Genomic DNA, 25,625 nt, shown 5'->3' with positions numbered 1-25,625 from the left:
AGCAACCACACACACAAATCATACAGTGGGATATTATGTACCTATTAAAAAAGAAGTGAGTAGATGTGATCATATTGTAATAAATGAGAAATACAAGTGGCAGAACAGTGTGTGTAGTACAGTTCTGCTTGCTTTTAAAAAGGGAATACACAAGTTGGCTTATATATGAGTGAAAAATACCAGAAGGGTCACCGAGAAACAGTGGGAATTAGGGAGGGAGGGCAAGGAAATGGAATCTTTGCTTTTCACTTTATATCCTATTTCTTTGAATGTCTCCTGGGAGTACGCCGTCCATAATTAAAACAAACTAACTTAAAATGTTGTAAAAGTGAAGCATGGCAAGAAAAAGGAGAAAAATTAGCCAATATCAAGCAGGAGTCAGCGGTCAAAAAATAATTTTTTCCTAAACGAGGCAGCTCACCTGAACCTCTGGGAAGGCAGGCTTCTGTTCATGGTAACACTTACCTGCTTGCAGGCCTGAAGGGAAACCCTTCTCAGTATCTTTTCCCTAATATTCCTCAGAGCCAGGTCTGCACTCAGCTCAGGCTGGACCTACCTTCTGCCTCCTCTCCAGGTATTTGGACCAGATCTGAGTGAGGGGAGTTACGGAGAGGCACCTTCTGGGTCTCACACCACAGCCAGGCTCAGCAATGTCACTGGGGGAGGGACAGCCCTCTCGTCCCTTCCCACCAAGAAGTCAGCTGTTACTAACAGCACGGCCTAGAGGTGGGTGGGCCTGCTGGTTTGCAGTCCTGTAATAATGGTGGGGGTGTTGGTAATTTTGAAACGGATGGAAACTAGTTTGGAAACTCAACTGAACTTTAGAGAAGAAAAAGAAATGACCAGACTTTCCTAATGATGCCAGGTAGCTTCTGACTTCTCCTGGGTAACCAAAAGCAGCCCCCAAACAGTCTATATTGCAGTTTGAATGACAAGAAATGGGGAGCAGCATAAGATGAGCTTGGCAAAGTGTCCCCAAAAGAGAGAAGGCGCTCTCCCTAACCTCCCACTGACACAGGGGAATTTCACCCCATAAAACCCTGTAGAAACCCAGCCACAGATGCCCGCAAGGGGAGGACTGGAGTGCATTAGCCAAAGCTGGTCTAACTCGCAGCTCTTTTCCCCACCATATCCCACTGCCCCAGATCTTCCAGGCTGAAGTTTCCCCTCTTCTTCTCAACTCTCCTGGTCTTCTAAGAGCTGACTCCAGTCCATTCAGCACACAGAAACATGAGGGACTAAGCCCTTCTTTCCCCTGCTCCCTCACTGGGCAATGTGTAGGGCCCCGGTACCAACGCTTGTGATCAGAGAAACTTCCATTTTTATCCCTGTACTGCAGGGAAACTCCCAGTTCAGACTCCGGGGGACAAGGGTGGCTGGAGGAGATCCTAGCTGCCCTAGGTGGGTGGGGAGCCAAACCTGGTCAAAGCTACCCACCTCTGGGCAGTGACCACCAGATCCTACCTGGGCAGCAGGCCTCAGGCCTTCCTCCTCTTTTCACTCTCAAGTGTTGCCAGCCTGTCTTCCTTGAAAGCCCCACAATCAGCAAGGCAGGAAGGCCTATCCCCAATCCATCCTCACCTCCCCACCTCCATCCCTGGGGAGATCTAGCCCTTCCTGCAGCATCTGAGAAAGCTCCCTCCGTGAGTGGGCTTTCCTCGCACAGGCCCTTCCCTAGACCCCCGAAGGGGAGGCTCCTTCGGACTGTCCCCCAACCAGCGCGGGCCCAGCCTGTCTGATTTGACTTGTCTTTCGAGGATCCTGGGCCACCGCCTCCACCCTAGTCCTCGGCCAGAGAGCAGCGGGGCGGGGGAGACTGGGCCTCGATGGGTCCTGGGCCCAGGAGCCCCGCCTGCTATGCGCGCGCAAAGCCCGCGGTCGCCCGAACCCTCGGCCCCGCCGCGTTTGGTCGCTGGACGCTGACATTCCGGGGGCCCGAGGGCCCGAGCGGCTCGGCGCGCTGCGCTCCGGCCGCCCGGCTGCGGGGAGGCAGCGCCGCAGCGCCCGCCTCGCGGCCGCGCTGGTTAGGCAGCTGGGGGGACCGGAAGGATGGCGAGGAAGTAGGAGAGGGTTTCCTGAGATGAAAGATTACTTCCGTCCGGGCTCTGGCCTCTCTCTGGAGCCGGCTCGTTGGGGGCTGGGGAGCGGGGTGTGCGGGGCTCGGGGGCCGCGCCTTGCCACCTGCAGCGCCCGGGGCGGGCGGGACGCGCTCGGCCCGGTCGGGGGCTCACGCGGGGCATCCTTGCAGGTGGGAGCCGAGAGCATTTCCTAGCGCCCAAGCCATGGTGGCCAAACAGCGGATCCGGATGGCCAACGAGAAGCACAGCAAGAACATCACCCAGAGGGGGAACGTAGCCAAAACTCTGGTAAGGCGGGGACGGCGCGCTGACCCGGCGGCCAGGGGCCGGGGCGGGGAGGGGCGGGGCGGGGCGGGCGCAGGGCCCCGGGCGCAGGGCCGGCCTCCCCTCCTGCCGGCCCAGGGCCGCCCCTCCCGCGGGGTCCCGCGCGGTGGGCGCTGAGGCCCGGGCTCCCAGGGACGCGGACTTGTGCTCTCGTGGGTGGAGAGGGCACTGGTTGGCCGTGGACCCTCTGGGAGTGGCGGCTGGGGCTCCCACGGAGGGGCAGAAAGGCCTCCCCAGGAGTGAAATGGGCCTTTGCCCCTGGTAAAGACGGAAAGTCACATCCTTAAGGGAACAGTTAAACCAACTGCTTGACCAGGGCCTTGGAACCGAACCGAGTAGGTGACAGAATGTTTGTTGAATGAATGAATGAACGAATGAGTGAGTGAATGAATAATGGGAGGCCATTTGCTATCTCTTCCTCCCAGGCTTCACCCCCTGCCCTCCATTACCAACAAACACCGTGATAAGGATTTCTTTCCCGCGCCTTTATAATGGTCTCCTTGTACGAACTGGAAGTGCGGGATGAGATTCAGACCTGTCTGCCCCTCCATTCTCCTATTTTTGTCTCTTCTCCAGTAAGGCCTCTCACCACTGGGCTAGTTTAAAAGCAACATTCCTCTTGTTCATCCCGTGAATTGAGGCTCATCCTGATGGTGTGATCCAGAGCTTTAGAGACTTAATTTATTGCCAGGCATTCTGTACCTCCAAAACTGTAGATCAAAGCTTTGTAACAATTTGTAAAATCTGCCTTATGCACAGGGTTTTGTGTGTTTTGTTTGTTTTTAGTAAAGCAAATGATCTTCAACAGAAAATGCCAGGCCCCGTGATTCTGGATATTCAGAGGCAGACCTCGGATGAGTTGTTGGGCAGTGTTGGTCTCCAAGTGTATGAACAAAGGCGCTTTGAATCTATTATCCCAGACCTTCAGTGGAAGTCCGGCTGAAATTTGGGGTTTGCCTGGAAAAGCTTGCAGACTTGATGAGGCAATTGCTCTTAGCCAAAGGCACGATGCTTGTTTGATTAACTGAGCAAAAAGCTGAATCTGCTTTGATTACACCAGAATTCTTGCAGAACCAATCAGTGCAAGTAGAGAAACCTTAGGATCAGGTTTGGAACTTTGTATGTACTACAAGCTTAAGTTGTGCTTGACATTCTCTCATTTGGGAATTAGAGCATTTAGTTGTGTTTGGGTAGCAAAATGCCAATATGCCATTGAATTGGAACCATTTTTCACATAAATCTGTGTTTTCCCTATTTTTACTCAGAAAAACAACAACTTTCTGTCCAAATTGACATTGAAAAACAATTTTTAACGGATATTAAAACATTCAGGGTTTATATCTCTAAGAGATCAGTTCTTCCCAGGATGTCATACAGACAAGCTGACTTACTGAAAATTTCTAGTCATGTGATTCTTTTTAATGAACTAAAAAAAAAAAAACAGAGTTCAGAACTCAGTTGACAACTTATCTGACTGCAAAAGTAACAGCAAAACAGAAACTAATTTGCACAGCTGTTTTATCCACTGGGTGTGGTAAAGTCAGCGTCTGCCACCTCTAGCTTTTCAAGACCACTGGAAAATGTTTGGGACCTGAATAATTATTGGCTCCAAAACAAGAAAAGAAAATGGAAAAATGGAAGGAAAAGCTGTTCAAATATCTAGAAAATGTAGTCAACTCCACTGCAGTTCAACTCCACTTAACTTTCAGAGAAACTTTCAAATTATATTGAATGTATGAAATGAGTGGATTTTAATACGTTCTAATATACCATGCTTTGGGCCCTTCAAAAGTGCCTGGCTCCTATCAGGGGTTTAAATGGTCCTACTAGCTTTGTAATGAAAGTTTTTCAAACCAAACTACAATGTCTGTTTATTTTCCCTTGGTTAGAAGGGCTTTGGGGTTAACCTTATTGTAAATAGATCAGCATCCAAAAAGAAAAATGAAATTATCTTTCCAAAAGAAACACTGTAAATCCTAAATCTCATTTTCCTAATTACAAATCAGACATGCTTATCTTTTGGAAGAAGTAACTTAACAAGGGATAACTTGTTCAGAATGCAGTTCAAGAAATGCAGACACGTGAACAGATTTTAACTGAAGATTCAGACTAATCGTTCAGAAATAAACTCCCTTAATTGTATGCAGATGCTTTGGTATTTCATTATTAGCTTACAGCTGTGGAGTGAATCAATACTGTTCTCCCAGATAACAGATAAATCTAAGACCTAGAGAAAGGGAATAATCATTTCATGATTATAGAGTGGTAATTTCTCCAGAGTGAATGGGCAATTTAAATTTCAGAGTTCTGAGTTGCCCTGTTGGCATCTTATCGCAGGGGAAACTATCTAACATTTTGGAGCCTCCGGGAGTGGCAAACTCTTACTAGAAATGAACCATGTCATTTGCAGGATCTTACTGCTTTTCTTACCTTTCCCAGCAATAAATGCAGGCTTCGGTGAATTGTTCCAACAGATTAGTGCTGGGCACCACTTCCGAAAAAGAGTAACTCAAAGCTCTCAAAAAAAAAAAAAAAAAGAGGATATATTTGTATTATGATCAGCCAAGGTGTTCTTGACTGCTGAAAGTCCCCAGATAATACTGGTTCACTGTGAAATGTCATCAGAAAGGGTTTTGTGTTATATGCTCCAAGCTATGCATCCTGATAATTTGTGTTTTTCTGCAAAGGGAAAATAAAGGACACCATTTGGTATTTGCAGTAGACCAATAATCCATTTACAAACTCCTGAATTCACTTGTTGACTTTGCTAGAGATAGAACTAAGTGAATTTTTCATGTAGCATTGGTGAGATAGTAGCAACAGAACTGGTTTCTGGTCAACTAAGACAAATTATTAGGAAGTTGGTGAAGGGGAGTGGAGAGGGGTAAATCTCACATTCTGTTCAGGTAACTTGATTTAATACCTCTATTATTTACTTGCTCTGACCTTGACCTGGTCTTAAGTGCCAAAGAATAACACAATAAAGGCGCTGGTTACAGTTGTCATATGCAATTATTTAAGACTGATTTTGTCCTTGTCTAGTCAAAAGAAACCACCTCTTCCCTTTCAGTGTGATTTGCCACCATGTAAGATTCGTGTTGGATACAAGCTTGTCAAAGACAAAGAAGTGAATGGTTTTAATCCTGAATCAGAGCCGACCTGCCGCTGAAACTTTCATCCATACTTCTCTAGTAAGAAGAATGCAGGACTGGCCCTATCACCAATTAGGAAGTATTAATAAAAGAGACAATATCCTTTCTAGGTTGTGTCTTTGCTCTCGCTGAACGAAGCCGTCATTTTTAGTGACGCCTGTATGCTTATTTATTCTTTGATGAACAGTTATTAAGCATATAGTGTGTTTAAGTTCCGGGCCAGGCATTGCTATATATTGATATATGAAAGAGAGACAGTGCTTGCCCTCGGGGGGCTTACAGTCTAGTGGACAGACAGATATTAAACACATTATCACACGGATAAACAGCGAGATACAAACGGAGACAAATGCTACCTAGAAGCGCATAGTGATACAGGTGCCAAGTGAACTCATTTGAGGTAGAAGCGAGAAGGTTTTCTAAGAACAGAACAGGTAAGCTGAGAACCAAAAACCTGTTGCCTTGTCGATGGTAAAGTGAGTTCTTTAACCTATATTAGCTACAACCTATTTTTGGCTCATGCCAATGGGGAAATATTTAGTGAGTTCTTTACTTTTTTAACTCTGCCTGCTTCCTTTTCATTTGAGAAATTCCCCACTTTTTAGATGCCTCTCTCAGAAAATACTGCTTCTCCATTGACTAATTTTGATTTTAAAGACCAAACCCTACCTGCACACAGACCCAGAGGGGTTGCAGACGGACTTTCCTATTATGTCTGTGTTTTGGGTTTGGGAAGGGGAGAAGGGATGCAGGGCTGGTCCATGTGGGGACCACAGACCGCCGGTGCCTCCCAGAGATGTGGAGATTTCTCCAAATTTTATTACAAAATGCTGTTTCCCTCGCCTCCATGCACAGTTGCTGTGGTCCGTCTGCCGTTCTCAGGATTTCCATTGCATGGACTTCCCAATTTTGGGAGCACTTAGAAGGCTTTGAGAAAAATAGCTATACTCTGTGACCCTAACTTGGAATCCACAGATAGAGGAATTCAAGATGAATTTCTTGGAGGAAAATCCCCAGGCTCTGTAATGAGGCAGACCTAAATTTGAATCAAGTTAGCAAACTTTGAGCCTCAGTTTCTCAACTGCAGGATGAAGATTGCCTTGCGTGGAGTTGTGAATGCTGGAAACAGTAGATGCAGGCTGCTTCCTAGCGCATCTGGCATGAAGTGTGCTTTCAGCAAGTGGAAACAATTATTAGTATTATAGTACAGTCATTAACTAGTATTATGGTATAATCATTTTGGGCTCCAAAATCACTATATCGCTTTATGTATTTATACATTATCCATCCCTAGAATGTTTAAGGACCACCGAGTTCACTGAGTTACAGGGTGTAAATAAGGTTATTGACGGATTTTTCCAAACCTATCTTGATCCTTTAAAATTGACTTTATTTGCCTCCATCTGCCCACGGGCATTGACACTGGCTCTGTCTCCTTCACAGAGGTGTCCCAGCCCCCAGTACAGTGACTAGTGGTGCCTAGTACAAGTTCCTTCAATGAATGAGCCTAATCCTGCTTTCTCCCTCCCATTCCCTTTTAGAGGCCGCAAGAAGAGAAATACCCTGTGGGACCGTGGCTGCTGGCCCTCTTTGTTTTTGTTGTCTGTGGCTCAGGTATGGGTTTTTCACTGACCTTGTATCCCATGGTCTCCTCTGTCCTGTAAAAGCATGTTTTATTCACAAGGCAAATAGATAAAAATTACACTGATCTGGGATTCAAGTCAATCATTGCCCGAAGGCTTCATCGTAATGGATTTTGATTTAGTTTCCATCCCAGCAAACCAAATATGAGTCCAGACAGTACTGATATACTATCAAATCATAATCATAAAATGATTGCACTGAGCAATTAAATTGGCTAGCGACACTTTAGAGTTAAAGCTTTCTCTGAAGACCTGGCCTAAAAAGGGCATTTGGAACAGAAAGTGGAGCACCTGTCTGCCTGAGATAAATCCACGTTCCAGAGAGAGGGAGAGGCCTTGTGCCTTTAGAGAAGTTGTGCAGAGCTGCTTGATAGAACAGAGCCTTAGACCTGCGCCTCAAGGTTCAGTCACCTGATGCTGGAACTTTGCTTAGACTCAGGTTCGAACACACACACACACACACACACACACACACACACACACACACACACACACACACAGTGGAGACTTGACCAAATGGATCATGCAGTTGTTTCTTGTTGATTCGTAACTGGGAGCCTTGACATAATTCCTGGTCCCCATGGGTTGAGTCTCTGAAGGACCACTGATGGAGGTCCCTTCTAGTAACAAGGTCGGCCTTCAGCCGCTCCCATCCTCCATCACTTCACTGTAGCTGAGGGCAGGGAAAGCAAAGAGTCCATATCTTCCTGCAAAGACCTAGGCCTCCCAGGAAAATGTCCTTCTGCCCCAGTGGCAAGAGACACCCGTGACTAAAGGTAGATCAGTATCTCTGACCCTTGAGAGACCACTCTTCCGACGAAGCAACAGATTTTAGGAGGAAGGAGGGGCCTGAATATCTTGGCGCTGCAGTTGCTTGATTTCAAGATAAAAAGATCTTCTACTCAGAGAAATAAAAGTGTTCCCCATTCCCAAAGATGTGCCCTCCAAGGGAATCTTCTGCCCCATATGGGAATTCCCACGTCTGTAACAGAATTTACCCAGCCACTGCTGGGATACTTCAGGAGTGCTCACTCCTTTGAAAAGCCTGTCCCATTTCTGTGTAGCTCTGATTCAATTAGAAACTCTCCTCTCTTTTGAACTACAACATTGTGCTGTCTTCTTAATAGATCAGCATGGACTGTTTTTCTTCGGAATGTCTTGAATCTTTGGATATTTTCAAGACTGCCTAGCAGTTCCTTCTGAAGACTCAACTCCCCTAGTTCTCTCAACCTCGTCCTCATCAGATGTGGTTTCTAGACCCTTCTTCTGATTCCACGCCATGACTCTCTTAAGGTATAGCATTTGCAACTGCAGAAGTTGGTCTGGAAGTGGTGCAACTGCCACAGAGGCAGTAGGGCTGTCATTGCCCTTGATCTCATCACCCGGCTTCTATTAATACACCCCAGGCTTGCAGTTTGTTTTTAACAGTCATGGCACATCTGAGACTCACATCGGGCTATTGGCCAGCCAGGTCCCACCAAGCTCTTCTTTACATAAACTTCTTGCAAGCTTCAAAGATGCCTCTACCCGCCCCTGCCCCTGCCATCTACAGTTGTCTCGTAGCTGCATCACACATGGTTTTATTTTACTCATGGCCCTCATCAACATTTGAAGTGATTTAATATGTTTACTATTAACAATTTCCCTCTACTAGGATATGAGCTCAAGGAAGGCAGTGTTTATCTTCCACTAAATTTTTAGATCCTAGCACGGTATTTATCACATGGTGAGTGCTTAATCTGGTTGGATAGATGGATGGATGGATGGATAAAGCCAGATATTTCCCTTGCTGTAGATATTATGTTGACTTTTTTAGACCTAATATAAAGCTTCATGGACATTTCTGTTATTAATTTCATTGTTGGTTGTCGACTGTTTTTCTACAGAGCAGCCATAAAGTCTGGAAAACATAAAACATACATGATAAATGATTACCGATATTCCTTTATAATGTGCAGTATGGTTAGTGAAATTACATGGTGTATTCAGTGTATTGCCTTGTATTAGTGATGCATACTTCAGAGCATTGTGAAAAATTGCAATGAATGCAGCACATCAATGCAGCATATTCATCCATGATGCTGAGCTTCGGACAATCTGTCTCTGATTTTCTTCCAAACACAAACCAAACCAAAAAAAAAAAAAAATCCATGCCTTTATCATGCCACAGAAAAACCAAGAAAAAGCCATCTATATAAAAAAAAGTTATCAATGTTTTCAGGCTTTATGGCCAGCCTGTAGATTGTTCGATCTTGAACCTTGAGCCTTTTATCTAATTATCTTTCTCTTCTCCTTTATGGTTTCTTGAAATTTATTATTTTTCCAAGTCACTGATTAAAGTCTAGACTTGGAGAAGCCCACAGGACACAATTAGCAACAGCTCCCCTCAGGTCGACTTTGAACCTCTCAGCTAAACTCCTGCAAGCAGTCCTCATGTCTTAAGGGTCCCGGGTGCACCCCGGCACTGTGTGGGCTTTGGAAATACTAACTCCTCCGGGGGCAGCGGGCCCTGGGGAGGCAGATAAGGAAGCTGACCGTTGTAACCCAGGGAAAGAGCGCTACGATAGCAGAGCCGCCAGAGTGCTTGGCAAGCACGGATAAGGGGTGGTCTGAGTCCGTTTGGGCTGCTATAACAAAACCTCGCAGACTGGGTGGCTTCTAAACAGAAGAAATTTACTCCTCCTTGTTTTGGCAGCTGGATGTCAGATGAGGGTGCAGGCATGGTCAGGTGAGGGCCCCCTTCCCAATCACAGACTTCTCCTTGGGTCCCCACCTGGCAGAAGGGGCTGGGGAGCTCTGTGGGGTCTCTTGCATAAGAGCACTCATCCCATTCATGAGGCCTCCACCCTTAGGATCTAATCACCTCCCAAAGGAACTATCTTCTACCACCATCAGACTGGGTGTTAAGAGTCCAACATGTGGATCTGGGAGAACACAGACTGTCACGGGGACTTCAAAACCATGCTCAGCAGAAGAGAAAGTTTCCCAGAGGAGGTGCCAGTTGAGCTGAGTTTGAAGGACAAACAGCCAGACAAAGGGAAGGTTATTCCACATGAAGGGACACTGTGTGACAAAGACTCAGAGGCCTGAGATAGTACCCCGGGCTCAAGCATGGCCAAAGCCAGTCACAGGAATCTGTGAACCCAGCCATCATGCAGCCCATGTTATCAGGGACTGAACAGATACAGAGCTGATTTTTTTTTTTCTTTTTTGGCTTCAAGATACACAGTAATGGGGCCCTCCTGGCTCTGTGCCCTGAGGTAGCATTGGCGGGGGAGTGGGGGGAGCCAGTGAGTTACTTAGTCTGGTTTATTCTTCTCAAACTAGCTCCCAGTATCCATCCCTTATAAAGAGATGAAAAACCTCCTCTAAATTACATTTTAATTAAAATTTTGTCAGGCGTATTGGTTCACAGAGTAGGAACTATATCTTCCCCCTACACTCCCTTGGGTAAATTGGGACATTTGCTGACAGCAATCTTTGGGAACCCTCCCAGTCTCCATTCGTTTTTTCTGGGATCAAGTACATTGTCTCTGTTGGCCTCTCTGTAGATTTGTCCAGGGGCCTGGCCTGGGAGCCTGCAGGGCCTGGGGATTTGGACTTAAACTGACTAAAAGGACACACCACATCCCCTGCCTTCATGTCCAGCATTGTTCTAATGATGCTTCTTTAAATCTTTCTAGTTAATACCACTTGGCTTCTGTGGAGAGGCTAGACACTGAACGGGAGTTGGGTCACCTTAACCGTCTCTACCCTCTGTTAACATGCTCCATGATCCCCAAGCAATGGGCCCCATCCCTTTTTTAATCATAAATAAAAATAATCCACTACCACCCCCCCCTTTTTGTTTTCTTTTTCTCTCTTTTTTTTTTTTTGTCAACTTTGACATTTTTCCCCCCCAAGCTTCAGCTCAAGTCGAATACTGTTCTTACAGAAATGTGTCCCTCTTCTAGGTTTGCCCCTGGTACTGTGCCCTTCCTTCTGTCTTTGTACATGTCCTTTTCTAAACCAAACATGCCTTGAAAAACACAATAGCTCCTTTAGATCCATCCCGTTCCCACCTCTCTGGGATCAGCTTATCTCACAGCTCCCACTGTTCCTCCCGAGTTTCTCCCTTTTCAGAGTCTAGGGCCATAAACTCCTATCTCTCTCTTCTCTATGTTTAAAAAAAGGCGATTCCCTCAAGCCTAGCCATCCTCTTTATCAGTTCCTCTGCTTCACGCCATGAGCCTTGCAGGTGCCCGGAGGATGGGGGCCCCTTCTCGCTGTCCTCCCTCTGGCTCTGTTCCAGTTCTCTAACACAGAGCAGGAGAGACCCCGCACCTCACACCCGGCCGTCCGCCTGGGCTGGGCACAGCAGCCCCCACCTCCTGCTCTTGCCCGCCAGGCTCACACAGAAGCCCCCGGACTTTCTGCTGGGATTTCCCACCTCTGCAGACACACGCCTTCCTGTCCCCGTCCAGTATGTCTCTCTTCCTTTGTCTGGGGTCTACCAGACACCAGGCTTGCATTCCATTTCACCGAGTCCCAGGGAGACCTCGGCGGTCGCTCGCCCTCTCTGAGGTCATGGGGTTGGTTATTCATATTTGGTAGATTGTTACACAGGCAGGAAAAATATGAAGTCTTCTAATATTAGTAAAGGCGTGGATCGTCGATCTGATTCTCCTCACTCTGTTAACCCAGTCCTGTAATTCACGGTTGCTTGGGCGATCTGGTCTTTTTAGAACTAGGGTCAGTGTGCCGAGGGTAAATAAATATTCAGGTCAGGCAAGTCATAAGGAATGCATGTTTAATCTCTCGTCCTAGGATCTTCTGGAAAAGAATGAAAGCTGTTGAAATGTTGACATTTTAAGTATATGCTCACTTATTGGTCACTCTTACTCCATTTTATGTGGAAAAACAAGTTAACAAGCCTCCAAGAGGTTATGGGACCCCTTTATTATGGGGAGTGACGTGTTCAGCAAACTCTTAACCCCGTCCCCCTCGGCCGCTCTCCGGTGGCCTCCCTCGTTCTCCACACGCCTTTCACGCCAGCAGCGCTGGTGCTGATGAGAGCCAGATGTTGGAAAGGAGGGACGAGAACCCAGAGGAGCAGTGAAGGCACAGCACACAGGCACCCCGAGACCCCAGGGAATGGCCACCCCTCACCAGGAAGTCACCGGCGGCCCCCAGGGTCCCAGTCCAGCCCAGGTCCATGGGTGTGAGCTCTCACACGTGACCCCATGGAGAGGCAGTCAGAGGACGTCATCTCAATCCTAAATACATCCCTCCTCAGAGGAAGTCAATTTCCACTTTCCAGAATTGCAACAGTTCTCTTAGGCAAGACACTTCTTTGAAAACTGACCAGTGGGCAGTAAAAGGATAAGAGGCTTCAGAAGGGAGGATAGTTTTGGGCTCTGCCAGATGTGGGTTCAAAGCCTGGATTTGCTCGGGATCAGTGGAAAAACCTAGGGACACGTTCATGACTCTCCCTCTGTACTGATTTCCTTATCGATCAAGTGGGGCTAGTAGGACCCCCAACCCCCACCCCCTGCCCCGAAGGTTGTCCTGGCACTGAGCGGTTCCAGGGACGTCTTAAGTGCTGGCCCACAGCGAGCTTGAAGCCTGCAGCTTCAGTCACCACCTCCTAGATCCCCATCGCCCTCGTGGAAAGTAGTGGCACCATAAATGGGACTGGTGAGCTGTGGGCTGTTTAGGCTCTCATCCTCCTAGGCTGTGCCATCACTGGGCACGCTCAGCCATGCACCGTGGTCTTGACCTTCCAGAGAGTCTAGGCCCCACCTCTCCACTCCAAGGAGGAGTGTGAGCAAATGAAGTGATAACACTCCAGGCATGTGAGACTACGTTCCCACGAGAAAGCATCGGGATCATCCAGACCAACCCACGCGGGAGAAAGGAAGCACCCACAGGCAGACTAAAATCAATGAATAGGGGTTTGTACTTCAAGTTGAATGTGAGAAATAAAGTGTCAATTTCATGCCCTTAAAGCAACCCAAAGCCACCACTGTTTTGCTATTAAAAAAAAAAAGAAAGAAAGTTTCCTTTGTGAGATACAAAAGCCTTGGGAACAGGGTGTTCTTTTGAGACACAGAATTGTGCATATAGGACCTCTCAGGGCCTTATCTTGCTTTGTCTGATTTAGTTTGGAAGCTAGCCTTTGTGTCATTAATATTATATACATTCCGGCAGAAATCAAAAACCTGTTTCTCAGTCAAATACCTGTCCTGGGTCCCCTTGGATGATTATTCCAACCAGACCAGAAACTTTTCATGTTCAGGCCTTGGGCCGGGACTTTGTTTGGCTTGAGCCTTTTTAACTGGTCACGTTTATTTGTCTTTATTTGATCTCCTAGGACCGCAGATTCACACTGAAGCCCCAAGGATTTAAGCACCACCACCCCCAACCTTCTTAGAGACTTGGCCGGTTTTTTTCCCTCCTGTTTTTATAGAAACATTATCTTCCGTTCCTGCAGGCAGTGGGGCTCTTTCCAGATAAGCAGCTCATCCTGGCTCTCTGAGTCCCCAGTTTCAAAACCTGCCTCTTTAGAGAGCTTTTGATAGCTTCTGAAGAGTACTTGCTTTTATCTTGAGACTCAGAGACAAGCGTGACCTGGAATGTCCGTCTGAGGCGGCAGAGATGCTGTGACACAGATATGACAAATGCTATCTGCGCGGGACACTTGCTGTCTGCGTGCGTGTCCCCAGACAATGGAGGAAGCCCGTCCCACTGCTCCTGGAGCCCTCGCCCCTGATGTTTTCCTCTCCCTTCTGTCCTCAGCTCGTTCATTCATTCGTACTTACTTCCGTTCTTTCTTTCTTTCCTTCTTTCTTTCTCTTTCTTTCTTCCTTCCTTCCTTTTTCTCTCTTTCTTTCTTTTTCTTTCTTTCTTTCTTTCTTTCTTTCTTTCTTTCTTTCTTTCTTTCTTTCTTTCTTTCTTTCTTTCTTTCTTTCTCTTTTCTTTCTTTCTAAATTGAAGTAGTCAGTTCACAGTGTTGTATTAACTTATGGAGTACAGCATAGTGATTCAGGTTTTCATATATATATATTCCTTTTCATATTATTTTTCATTATAGGCTATTACAAGGCATTGAATACAGTTCCCTGTGCTATACAGTAGGACCTTGTTGTTTATCTATTTTATATATAGTAGTATCTGCAAATCCTGAACTCCCAATTTATCCCTCCCCACCCACTCCATTCCCCTCTGGTAACCACAAGTTTGTTTTCTATGTCTGTGAGTCTGTTTCTGTTTTGTAAATAAATTTGTCTCATTTTTTTTAGATTCCGTATATAAGTGATATCATATGGTATTTTCTTTTTCTGTCTGACTTACTTCATTTAGTATGATAATCTCCAGGTCCAACCATGTTGCTGCAAATGGCATTATTTCATTCTTTTTAGTGTTCCATTGTATAAATATACCACATCTTCTCTATCCAATCATCTGTCAATAGACATTTGGGTTGCTTCTTGGGCATATATGTGGAGGAAACTCTGATTTGAAAAGAAACACGTACCCCAGTGTTCATAGAAGCACTTTTTACAATAGCCAAGACATGGAAGCATCCTCGGCTCTTCCAAGAGCCTTGTGGGGAAGGACTCTGAGAACTCCAAAGCTCCAAAGCTCCAAAGCTCCGTGGGAAGCCTCCTGCTGTTGATCAGGACTCTCTGCCATGAGGGGAGGGTATAGCTCAGTGGTAGAGCACGTACTTAGCATGAGTGAGGTCCTGGGTTCAATTCCCAGTACCTCCATCAAAAGTGTTTTTAAAAATAAAAATAAAAAATTTTTAAAAAGTAAGAAATGTCTGTCATGAGCATGGTAGTGACAGCAGGGTCACCAGGGACATCCCTGGCCTACCCTCTTAACAGTGTCAGTGCCACAGTGTTCCTAGGGCGACTGTCTGCAGCATTTTCAGCTTTCCTCTTGGACTAGAACTTTCACCTGGACTCTGAGACGAGCTCTGTTTCTTCACATGCTAGTGCATCACACAGTTGGGTTGTAATGCATGCATCCAAGTTTTTCTGATCCTGTGGTACCGCTGACCTCTTCCGAGCCCTGGTGTGATCCCGTACGTGGACGGGAAGCAGTGATCTGAGAGAATCTCCTCCGTCTTCATCCCTCACTGAGGCTCCAGCTGGGATCAGTGGAGCCACCATTTAACACCATCATGTTTGATTCTCAAAGGGAAACTGGCACACCAGCCACACCCCACTTATCTCCCTCAGACTGTTTCTCCCTCATCCATCCCCAACTTTCAATTTGACTTCTCTCTCTGGCCAGGCCGGATACTCACGTCCTAATTAGAGATGGTGCCAGTCCTAGTGGTTCCTGAAGCCTGGGTGGTCCTGACACTGATGAGCTTACAGCCCCCATCAAAGGGAACCTCCAGGGTGACAGGATCAACGGTGACTGCTACTTCCTTCATAGTTTCCTACATTTTCCAGTTTTGTCAATGAGCATATTTTACTTGCATAATCAGAAAAAATAAGCATATTTTAAGAACAAAGCATCTAGACTAGTGGTTTTAGCCCTTTCCTTTTTTTTTTTTTAAAGCAGCAGAACTCTTTGTTCAGATCTCCGAGGGAAACAAATGAAAGAGTAGCTGTTCTGGTTGAAGTGGGATCTGTCATGTGTGTGTGTTTGTGTACGTTTGTGTCTGTATGTGTGTGCGATTATGTGTTTTTGTGTCTGTGTTCACATTTGTGTGTGTGTTTTTGTCTGTGTGTGCATATCTGTTTGTGTGTCTGAGTGCATCTTGTGTGTGTGTATCTGTGTGTTTGTGTGTGTGTGTTTTGTGTGTGTGTGTCTTGTGTCTGTGTGTGCGTACATATGTGTGTGTCTGTGAGTACATCTTTGTGTGTGTGTTTGTGTATCCGTGTGTTGTGTGTTTTGTGTATATGTGGGTTTAGGGGGTTCCTCCTGTGTTGCCGGATATTCTGATTTTTTTCACCCCTAGAAGGGAATACACATCTGGACCCCCTTTGTCCAGCAAATAGGAAATTGTGTCCGGCCCAGAGCTGGCCTCTGTGATTAGAGTGAATGCCTTTCCCGAGAGCCTACCAGGTCAGCAGACACCATCAGCAGGGAGCAGCTGCCCTGTTGCTGGGCAAGGATGTTCCCTTTGTCTGTTGGTTAGCAGTCTGTCCTCTTCTGTACCCCTTGGGCACTCTGCCTGGGGGTGGGGGGGACAGATGACGTGTCCCAGACAGGGCCGGTTTTCAGGAGAACCTATTCCACACAGATAGGAAGAAGCGATTCCCCAAGATGTTCGTGGCTGGCCCGAACTCCTCCCCGCCTCCCAGCTTCCTGTTTCGGGTGGTCCATCCAGCCCTCGCCCTTCCTTACCACGCTGGAGGCCTCTCCATTTCTGGAAGGGCCCGGGCCCCTGCCCTCCTTGGGCCTGGCTGCTTTGTTAAGGACGGTGCGGAGGAGGGAGAGGGCTGAGTCACATGTGTACCAGCTCCAGGGCCAGCCCCCTTGGGTTCAAATCCCAGCTGTGCCACCTCCAAGCTGTGCCGCCTTGTCCAAGTGACCCACGCCCACCCTAAGTCTCAGCTCTCCCTTCTCAAAAGGGATCATACTGGCTCCTGACTCCTAGCACCCCCAGGGAAATCCATCCGTGCATTAAACGAGACGATGCATGCCACACGCTTAGTGGAGTCCTGGAAACGGTCTTACAGATTGTTGTTGTTGTTGTCATCATCATCATCGTGTTGCGGCCCTTAGTCAGCATTTCCCAACCCCCCGGCAAGGTTCTGACCAAGATTCTGAATGCTTCCCTGGAAAGAAGGCTAACCCTTTGACCTTTGTGATGGCGAGAAAAATGCGTAGTGGGGGAGCATGGCTCTGAGATCAAGGAAGCTGCTGGAGCCCCAGCCAGGAGCTCCCGTCCCACCTGGACAGGCGGAGGGCAGGGTTTACCGGCCAGAGGGCAGCTTGTCACCTCTGCAGGGGCAGCTGGAGCTGGGACCTTCTCTCTACTTCTAGAAGGAACTCTAAAAACCAGCCTGTGGGGATGAACAGGGTCTTTTCATGTGACTGTTTTGGCTACCGTTTCTTGAGTACTTATTATTTTTGTTTATTTGGTTTGGGGGGGGTAATTAGGTTTTTATCTATTTTTAGAGGAAGTAGTGGGGATTGAACCCATGACCTTGCGCATGCTAAGCACATGCTCTACCACTGAGCTGTGCCTTCCCCCCTGAGTACTTATTATAATTCCAGGCCCTATAATTATATTTTCTCTTCTCATCACACGTTATGGTGCTCATTTTTCCAGATCACAAAGTGGAGGTTTATAGAGGAAATCAGGCAATGTCCCATAGCAAGAAGAGAGCTAGGACCAAAACCTGCACACTAAAGCCCAAAAGGCTGTTACTTACCCTGCAATTTTTCTCTTACCGTTTCACCCACAATGCTATGGAGCAGGTTTCCACCAACTTAAGGCCTGTAGCATACGACTATGCATTGAAAAGAAGCCGTGTTAAAACATCTCCCTCCTACTTCCCCTGCCAGGAAAGGTGCATCGTCCAGAGGTTCCAGAGGTCCAGCCACCCTGGGCCTGCTCCCAGGTGGGTAAAGCCATGGTCCACCTCTTGACTGGGCCACCGGGGTGCTCCGTCACCTCGCTCTTTTCCTGGACACTTGCTCCAGGGCAGATTTGAATTCATCATGTTTGCAGGTCGACCGCATAAACACTGGCCTTTCCTGGAGACTGCCAGAACTATCTTGAGACTGTGACACCGAGAGGGAGTCACAGCCCAGAGACTGGCAAGTGGGATGTCTGAGAAACTGGCCGGTCCTGGAGAAACCCTTCTGTTTCACCACGAAGGAAAGACTGAGGACATGCCTCTGCTCTGGAACTCCTGCCTCAGGATCTGAGATGGACAATCTGGAAAAGATGTCTCATCAGCCATTGGCTCCCTCAAGGTGACCAGCAGCCTCCCTTGTCACGTGCTTCCCTCTGCCCTGTGCCCCTTGGTCCATTCGGGTTTGCGTATGGTTCCCTTCTCGGAAGAGTGCTTCTTCTGTCTGCCATGTTAATGTGGAGAGAGAGCATCCCATTCTTTGCGAATAATATCCCTCCTTTTAACAGTGTTCTCCTGCCCTCGCCTGACCCTGGCTCCCGCTCTTTCCTCTCCTTCCATCTCTGCAGAAGCTGCAGGATATGGCATCTTGCCTTTGACTTTCTTTGTGCTGATTCTTACGGAGACGTTAACCACCCGCCTTGGCGATGTCTTGTCTCCTAACGTTTCTGCTTGTCTCTTGCAGGGCCCATACTTTTCTTACCAGTGCTTTCACTTTTTAAAAAAGTTTTTAAATGAAAAATAATCAAAGGGATGTGATTTCTAGAGTTGCCTTATTCTCCTACAGAATCTGCCTCTGGCCTCTGTCTTGATCTCTCCTCTCAGCAGCTTCCTTGAGCTCTCTTATCATCAACCCTCTACTTTCAATAAATGCCATTTCCAGAAGCCCCCGTTGTCTGGCTGGAGTCCAGTTTTCTGACGGTCTCCTAGAGGACCCACTTGGGACATCCCTGCATCCTTCTGGCACTCCCAGTTAGCGGAGGTGGGTCCGGCCCCAGGGAAAGAGTGGAGGGGGCTGACAGCCTTAAGGAGTTTATGTTGTCATGACTTTGCTTCTCCTCAAGGACTGAGCTCTTGGGACAACTGAGTCTCAAGGTCACCATTTGATGCTGATTCTTTTGGTTTGCAAAAATGATCCATTGAGGTTTTTAGGTTTTTAAAATGTATTTTCCTCCATGCTCTTTGCAATTTTTCACCTCCAGTCCTTTAATAAGTATTGACTGAGGACCTACTACGTGCCGGATGCTGAGCTAGGCCCAGGGGTGGAGCTGCGGGCAGAATCATACATGGTCCCTGCTCTCCTGGAGCTTGTGGTCTAGTGGGGAGGAAAGATGAGTCAATCAAGTAATTCTGCTAAAACATGTCCAATTTCAGACATGAAAATATTGGAAGGAGAGGCATGGAGGGCTGTGAGAGCAGGTGCAGGCAGACCTTGGAGATACTGCTGGTTCAGCTCCAGATCACTGAAATAAAGCCAGCTTCACAACAAAGCAGGTTATATGAATTTTTCAGTGTCCCAGTGCATACAGCGGTTATGTTTAGATTGTACTGTAGTCTATTAAGTGTGAAATAGCATTATGTCTAAAAAAAGTGCAATACTCAATTAGAAAATACTTTATTGCTAAAAAATGCTAACCATCATCTGAGCCTTCAGTAAGTCGTAACCTCTTTGCAAGAGTAACATCAGCGATCACTGATCACAGGTCACTGTAACAAATATAATAATAAAGTTTGAAATATTGTGAGACTTACCAAAATGGGACCCAAAGGCACGAAGTGAGCAAATGCGGTTGGAAAAATGGTGCCAAGAGACTTGCTCAATGCAATGTTGCCACAGACTCTCAATTTGTAAAACAAACAAACAAACAAACAAAAAATGCAATATCTGCAAAGTGCAATAAAGCCCAGGGCGATAAAATGAGGTGTGCCTGTAACACAAAGGGCTGGCGTGCTCCAGGTCAGTGACCAGCACCTCAGCATCACCTATGAACTCATTAGAAATACACATTGTCAGTTCCCAGCCCAGACCCACTGGATTAGAAACTCTAGGGGTGGAGCCCTGCATCCATTTTCACATATCCTCAGGGGACTGTGATATACAGGTTTGAGAATGCCTGCTCCAGATGGTCAAAGAAGGCTTCTCTGAAGAAATAACTTTTGAATTACAGAGAAAAACTAGTCAGTAGAGTAGGGTGGGGAAAGTAGTTTAGATACAAAGAATGGCATGTATGGAAACCCAGTAGTAAGAGCAGTGAGCTTTTGGAACATGAGGGAGTCGTGGAAGAGAGAAGAGTGGAGAAGGTGGGTCTGGGCCAGTTGCCGGGGCCAGGAGATGCAGGTCATGGGGGCGTCATCAAGGATTGGGCAATAGAAAGCTTCTGGTGTGCTGTAAACACAAGGATGTTTTGCAATCTCACTTGCTTTTATTTCAAGAATAATTCTAGCCACAGTATGGAGAAAGAATTGAAGAGGAGCAAAGTAGACCAGTTGGAGGTCATCGTGGGAGCCAGGGGAAAGATGGTGATAACTTGGACTAAGGTAGCTTCTGGAGGGATGGAGAGAAAGATGCATGATCAAAAGCTTATTCGGTAATGTCCACACGTCTTGGTCATCAATCAGAGGTGTTGATGATGACTCTGGCGATTTTAGTTTGCATGTGAGATGGAGGGGGATGATGCCAGGTCTGGCAGTGGGAAGAGATCGTGAGAAGGTCCTGTTTTGTTTGGCGTACCTTTGAGCCACCTGTGTGTAGGTATCAATTACACGGGGGAAGGTGTGCATCTAGTGCTCTGGGGAGAGGTCAAGCCTGGCAGTATGCATTGGTGAGTCATCAAAAGCTGAGTGGCAACTGAAATTGTGGGCCAGATGAGGTCACCTGGGGGAAGGAATGTGATGAAGGGGAGAAAATCAGAGTGCTCACTGAGGGAATCCAACATTCTTGTTTACCGGGCAGGTGGGGTTGGGATGGCTCCCATAAAACGAGCTGAGTTGTAAAGAGCCAAAGAGAAGGAAGAAAACTAGAAACCAGGGTGATAGTGTGTCACAGAGGGCAAGGGAAGAGAGAGTTTCAAGGAGGGAGCACTCGGCGATGGTGAGTAGGGTTGTAGAGTAAGAGGCAGCTAAGGATGCTTGCTGGATTAAGTGACATGGAAGGTCATTTGTAGCTTTGGCAAGAGCTATTTCAGTGGAGTGAAGAGAACAGAAGCTAGAATGCAGTGGAGGGAGGTGGAAGTGGAAGGTGAGGACCTGGAGAAACGAATACCATAGACAGCTTCCGGGAAACGGTTGTAAAGAGGAAGAGTGGGCACCTGTTGTTGGGAGATGTGGAGTCAAGAGGATTGTTCTGGTTTGATGTTTGAGTTGCAAGTGCTTCTTGCACGTAAAAGCCTAAGAATCTCATTGAAGGAGGATGGTTGGATAAAAGAGGTGACTATCCATGGTTATTGAGGACTAGGACCCTCAGCACAGGTGGGAGAGGGCAGAGGCTCTGGGGTTCTGTGGTTCCTGCGTGAGCCTGGATTTTTCTGGACCTCTGTGACCTGCTGATCTTGAATGCCCACCATCCCTCTTTTCTCCCCACCGCCCCTCCCTGCTGACCCTCCTGCCCGCAGCCCCTTCCCTGCCGCTGCTCAGCTGTTTTCTCTGCTTTGTTCACCCACTGTTAAGCTATTAACTTGTCAGGGTCTAGACTCCCCACTTTCTTTCTCACTTTGAACCCACTCCTGGCTCCCTCCCCATTCACCACCTAGGAAAGTCAGCGATGGGGAGGCCTGGGTTGCTCTGTGCGTCATTCCTGGCAGGCACACAGAAGTACAGTTAATGCAATTGGTATAGGAAGTTGAAGGCTTCTAAAAGACATTGATACAACTGAATAAGGGATAATAAAACCCAGCCTTCTCTCCGTTATCTTAGATGTGGAGACAAATGGTGAACTTAAAATCGGCTATATTCAAAGTAATTTCTCCAAGAGGGTTCAATTTTAAAGGGTCGCCTACAAACTTGTTAAGGACCGTTAGATTTTTACGTGTTAATTCATGGATTCAATTAGGGGCAGGAATGATCTTTAATGAGCTTTTTAAGCAGACTTGCAAATAGGTAAGTTGTTTCAATAGAAGTGTTGCTACTCTGAGACAAGCCAATTGTGTTTAAGATTCTTAAGAGAAATTTGCAACAGTTCCTTAAAAAGAATTGAGCGGCTTTATCCTTACCCAGCGCTTTTGAAGTCATGACTTAACTTAATGAGGTATGATGGACCAAAGCACAGACTCTTTCCCATTCATTGACCTGCATCCTGCTGATCAGGATTTCTTGTCTAGAAATAAAACTCAGGGGAAAATGACATTTTTGAGCATCTGTGATGGGCAGATCTTTTACTTGTGTTATCATATTTATTCCTTGCAATCCTTTGAGATACAGATGATCTACAGTTTTATAAATAGAGGAATCAGGGCTCAGAACTATTTAGTGAATTCCCCAAATTCGCACCTCTAGAGGGTGGCAGTTAGAGCTTGAGCTCTTGTCTTCATGCTCATACCTCTTACGTGGAGAGGCAGCAGCCATTGTTGTAGTGGTAGCAACGGTAGTCATAGCAATAGCTCCCAGGCATCCGATCTTCCGTGAGTGAGGAGCCTCCTGTATGTCATCTCGTTTAAATCCTATATTAGCGCTGCAAGCATCATGGTCCTCAGTTCACAGAAGAGGAAACGGGCTTGAAGAGGTTAAATTATTCATGTAGTCACACAGCCCTTCAGGGAACATGGGGGACGGGGAATCAAACCCAATTCCCTCTGGCCCACAACATCCCCTCTAAAGTAAGCTTGTTTGTCAAGATTCGGGTTGTTTTCCTGATCCCAAGAACAAAGCCCGAGGCATGGTAGATGTAAATATTTTTTTCCTAATGTAGTTGAATACACAGCTGCCTCCCAGCACTTCTGTGGAGCCAGAACACAGAATGTTTATTTAATTTTTATTCCTTGTCAGCTTTGGTAGAGGAGGCCAGAAACATCCGGCAGGCGTCTACATTTTGGTGAGGTACTTTCTCATCCGTCTAGCAACCTCTCCTGTCAAGAGCCAGCCCAGAATCCAGAATAAGCCAAGAAAACCTCTATGCACAACCAGAGTTAACTATCGCAGCATGTTGGGTTAACTCCTTTACTGTATCAAGAGAGGAGCCCTTCCGACCCTCACACAGAACTGGTTGACTTTAATTGTACACGTAGTTCCAACAGTCTTTGTTTTCAACTGAGTCTATAGAAACATAACAGAAGAGGGCTCACTGCAGATTGGTGTAGTAACACCAGAGATAAGAATGATTGACACACACACACACACACACACAAATGGTGAGAAGCAGAAATGAGAACCTAAGTAGAGCCGACCAGAGCCATTTTGGTATCAGATCAAACACTGTGCGTCCTCAGTAGTAACATTACAGCAGAGTCTCACCGGTTATAATTTTTTATTATAGTCACCCTGGACATTCATAAAAACATAATATTAAATCGTGTTTGGCATATGTCCAATTTAGGAAAGTAGTGATGATACACACAGTGAGATTTTTAGTTAAAAAAATGCATTAGTACTTTACCCTTCAAATCTAGCTATTCGAGGAAGATGCCCTGGGACCCTCTGTGTGATTTATTTTTGTACCCCCGAAGCACAGTGCCTGGCACGCAGTATGTTCTCACTAACATTGGATGATGAAATATCAAACAGTTTGGTTTGGGGGGGTTCTGGGGAGCCTGCTTCACTATGGTCACTTAGGAAGCAGCGTTCCTGGGTGTATTCCAGGATGGCTTCATGAAAGAGAGAAGGGGTAAGACCCCCGAATGCTCTGTTTGTTGTTTTTACACGTGATTACATGAGATGATCCCCAGCCTCCCCTGAAATACGAAGTCATTCTGTACATGTTCATTGTTACTGTCATCATGACTGTCTTTATCATGATTGACCAATTTGTATATTTCACTTCCGGGGAGGATGTGGAAAAGGAGCTGGGACTCTACTCCACTGGAACACATTGAAACCACAAAGATCAAATCAGGCTGGGAGCTATCTAAGCAGATCTCACCAAAGTAAGCGGGGGTGGGGGATGGGCACCCCAGGAATTATCTGTGGGCTCACAGTCTACCCACCTCTTCGATCAGGAAGGAGTTCCACGTAGTGAAGATGGAGCCCTGGATAAGTCGGTGTTACTCTCAGTGCATGTTAACCTGCATTTCAGAAAGTTCCAGGCCGCCTGAAGATGCACTTGTCATCGGCAGCCGGGGGGCCCAGCTCCGCGTGTCTGCTCCCAGCACCTGGCCTGCCTTCCAGTTCAAGGGCAGCTTCTTTTCCAGGTCACAGCCATTCTGAAGAGGCAGCGTCACTGACCTGTTAAATGGAAGCCTCGCCCCACGCTCCAGCCCCAGCGGATGGTTCTGGGGAAGGGGGCCAATGCTCTCAGCGCCCAAGGGCTTGCTGGCCCTCACTCCTGGTGGAATTAGCAGGAGTTATCCATAAATCCCTGAGGCATCCATCAGCAGACAGAGCAAGGCTGCCTTTTTAAAGAAGTTCACTGACCTCTTGTTAACTTAACTCCTTGTTAGGAAATATCTAATCAGCTGTGTGCTAACACGCCAGGGGCCCGGGGGCAGCAGAAGCAGAGCTTGTGGTGGGATTGGGTTTCCAGCTGTGTGCTGTCTGGTGTCTGAGCCGTCTGTTTTGTTTTCCTTGTTCAGCTATCTTCCAGATCATTCAGAGCATAAGGATGGGCATGTGAGCAGGTTTGACACCACCCCCTCCCGCTGGAGGGTGGAGGACCACTTCAGCTCTTAGCCGGGTATCTGTGGGAAGCCAACAAGCCACCCAGAAAAGAAAAAAAAGGCTCCCTCAATTGTCCCCTGATCACTTCATCGTGGATGTCAGACCAAATTGCCTTCTCACAGTTCATCTCGGTGCATCCGTGTTCTCGAGCAGAAAGGACCTTGTGCTTTGCAGTTGGCAGGGTTGGTGGCTCCCCGAGTGTCTGCAGTGGTTTCGCCTTGGGTTTCACTGATGTGTGCATGGGGGCCTCTGAATGATCACTGCTTTACTTTCTATGGATACAATCTCTCCTCCACTGGGAATTGCTTTTACAAATAAATGTCTTTGTTCAACTGTGTACCACGCATGGGTTCCAGTGAGAAAAGCGAAGTGAAGGTGATGTCAGGCTAGCTCCAGGGGGTGGGCGGGTGGGCGGGACTTGATTCTGTCACTGGGGAAGGGCAGGGAACCAGGGCTAGATTTACCCAGATGGACTGGCCACCCTCAGGGTCTTCGCCTGAATTGCAGCCCTTGGGTGGCTCTCAGGACCTTGAGTTTTCCACATGCTTGACTTTTTTTTTGTCTTTTGGGGTTTTTTGTCATTTTTTTCAATCCAGAAAAGGCATCTACAATGTGTGTTAAAGTGCGATTAGCCGTTATCTTCTTTGTGGGCAGCCTCGGGGCTTGATGAGCCACTGATGTCTGAGGCCTTTTCGGGAAAACCATCCAACCTCAGGCCCAGCCCTGCCCTGCCCTGATGTAGAGCATGGGGCAGGCAGGAGTCCTGCTTCACTCTGGGTGGTCGGCTGGGAGGACGGCAGGGCGAGGCTCAGGGCTGATGGACGAAACCCTCCTCTCCCCGGCCAGCCTTCCCCACAGCCTCTCAAAGTGTGGGCAGCCTGAGGCCCATCTCGGTGCGTGTGTGAAGGGGGTGTGTCTTAAAATGCAGGCTCCTGGGTTCCACCTCAAGCCTGCTAAATCCAAATCCCCACTGCTGGTGGCTGCAGCAGGTGGAGGATGCTAAGAAGAATATTTGGTACCAGCTCCCTTGGGGAGGCTCGT

At 47.2% G+C, this 25,625-nt stretch overlaps 1 protein-coding gene across 6 annotated transcripts; it reads left to right on the top strand.

Moving 5' to 3' along the window:
• Positions 1-1,927: 1,927 nt before the first annotated feature.
• On the top strand, positions 1,928-24,928 carry SERP2 (stress associated endoplasmic reticulum protein family member 2). 6 transcript variants are annotated; one of them, XM_072937371.1, is made up of 6 exons: positions 1,928-2,060; positions 2,249-2,366; positions 7,096-7,168; positions 17,710-17,765; positions 17,876-18,123; positions 24,500-24,928. In XM_072937371.1, exons 1-5 carry the CDS (start codon positions 2,050-2,052, stop codon positions 17,924-17,926), a joined length of 309 nt encoding a protein of 102 aa, XP_072793472.1. In that variant the 5' UTR covers positions 1,928-2,049; the 3' UTR covers positions 17,927-18,123; positions 24,500-24,928. The 6 variants fall into 6 exon arrangements, with proteins under 6 accessions (XP_072793472.1, XP_072793473.1, XP_072793471.1 ...); XM_072937372.1 differs by lacking the exon at positions 17,710-17,765; XM_072937370.1 differs by lacking the exons at positions 17,710-17,765; positions 17,876-18,123; positions 24,500-24,928 and adding an exon at positions 13,788-14,044.
• The last annotated feature ends 697 nt before the right edge of the window (positions 24,929-25,625 follow it).

The sequence above is a fragment of the Vicugna pacos genome, chromosome 14 (assembly GCF_048564905.1).
Source record: "Vicugna pacos chromosome 14, VicPac4, whole genome shotgun sequence".
NCBI lineage: Eukaryota > Metazoa > Chordata > Mammalia > Artiodactyla > Camelidae > Vicugna > Vicugna pacos.
This window is presented reverse-complemented; position numbering and strand designations above follow the sequence as displayed.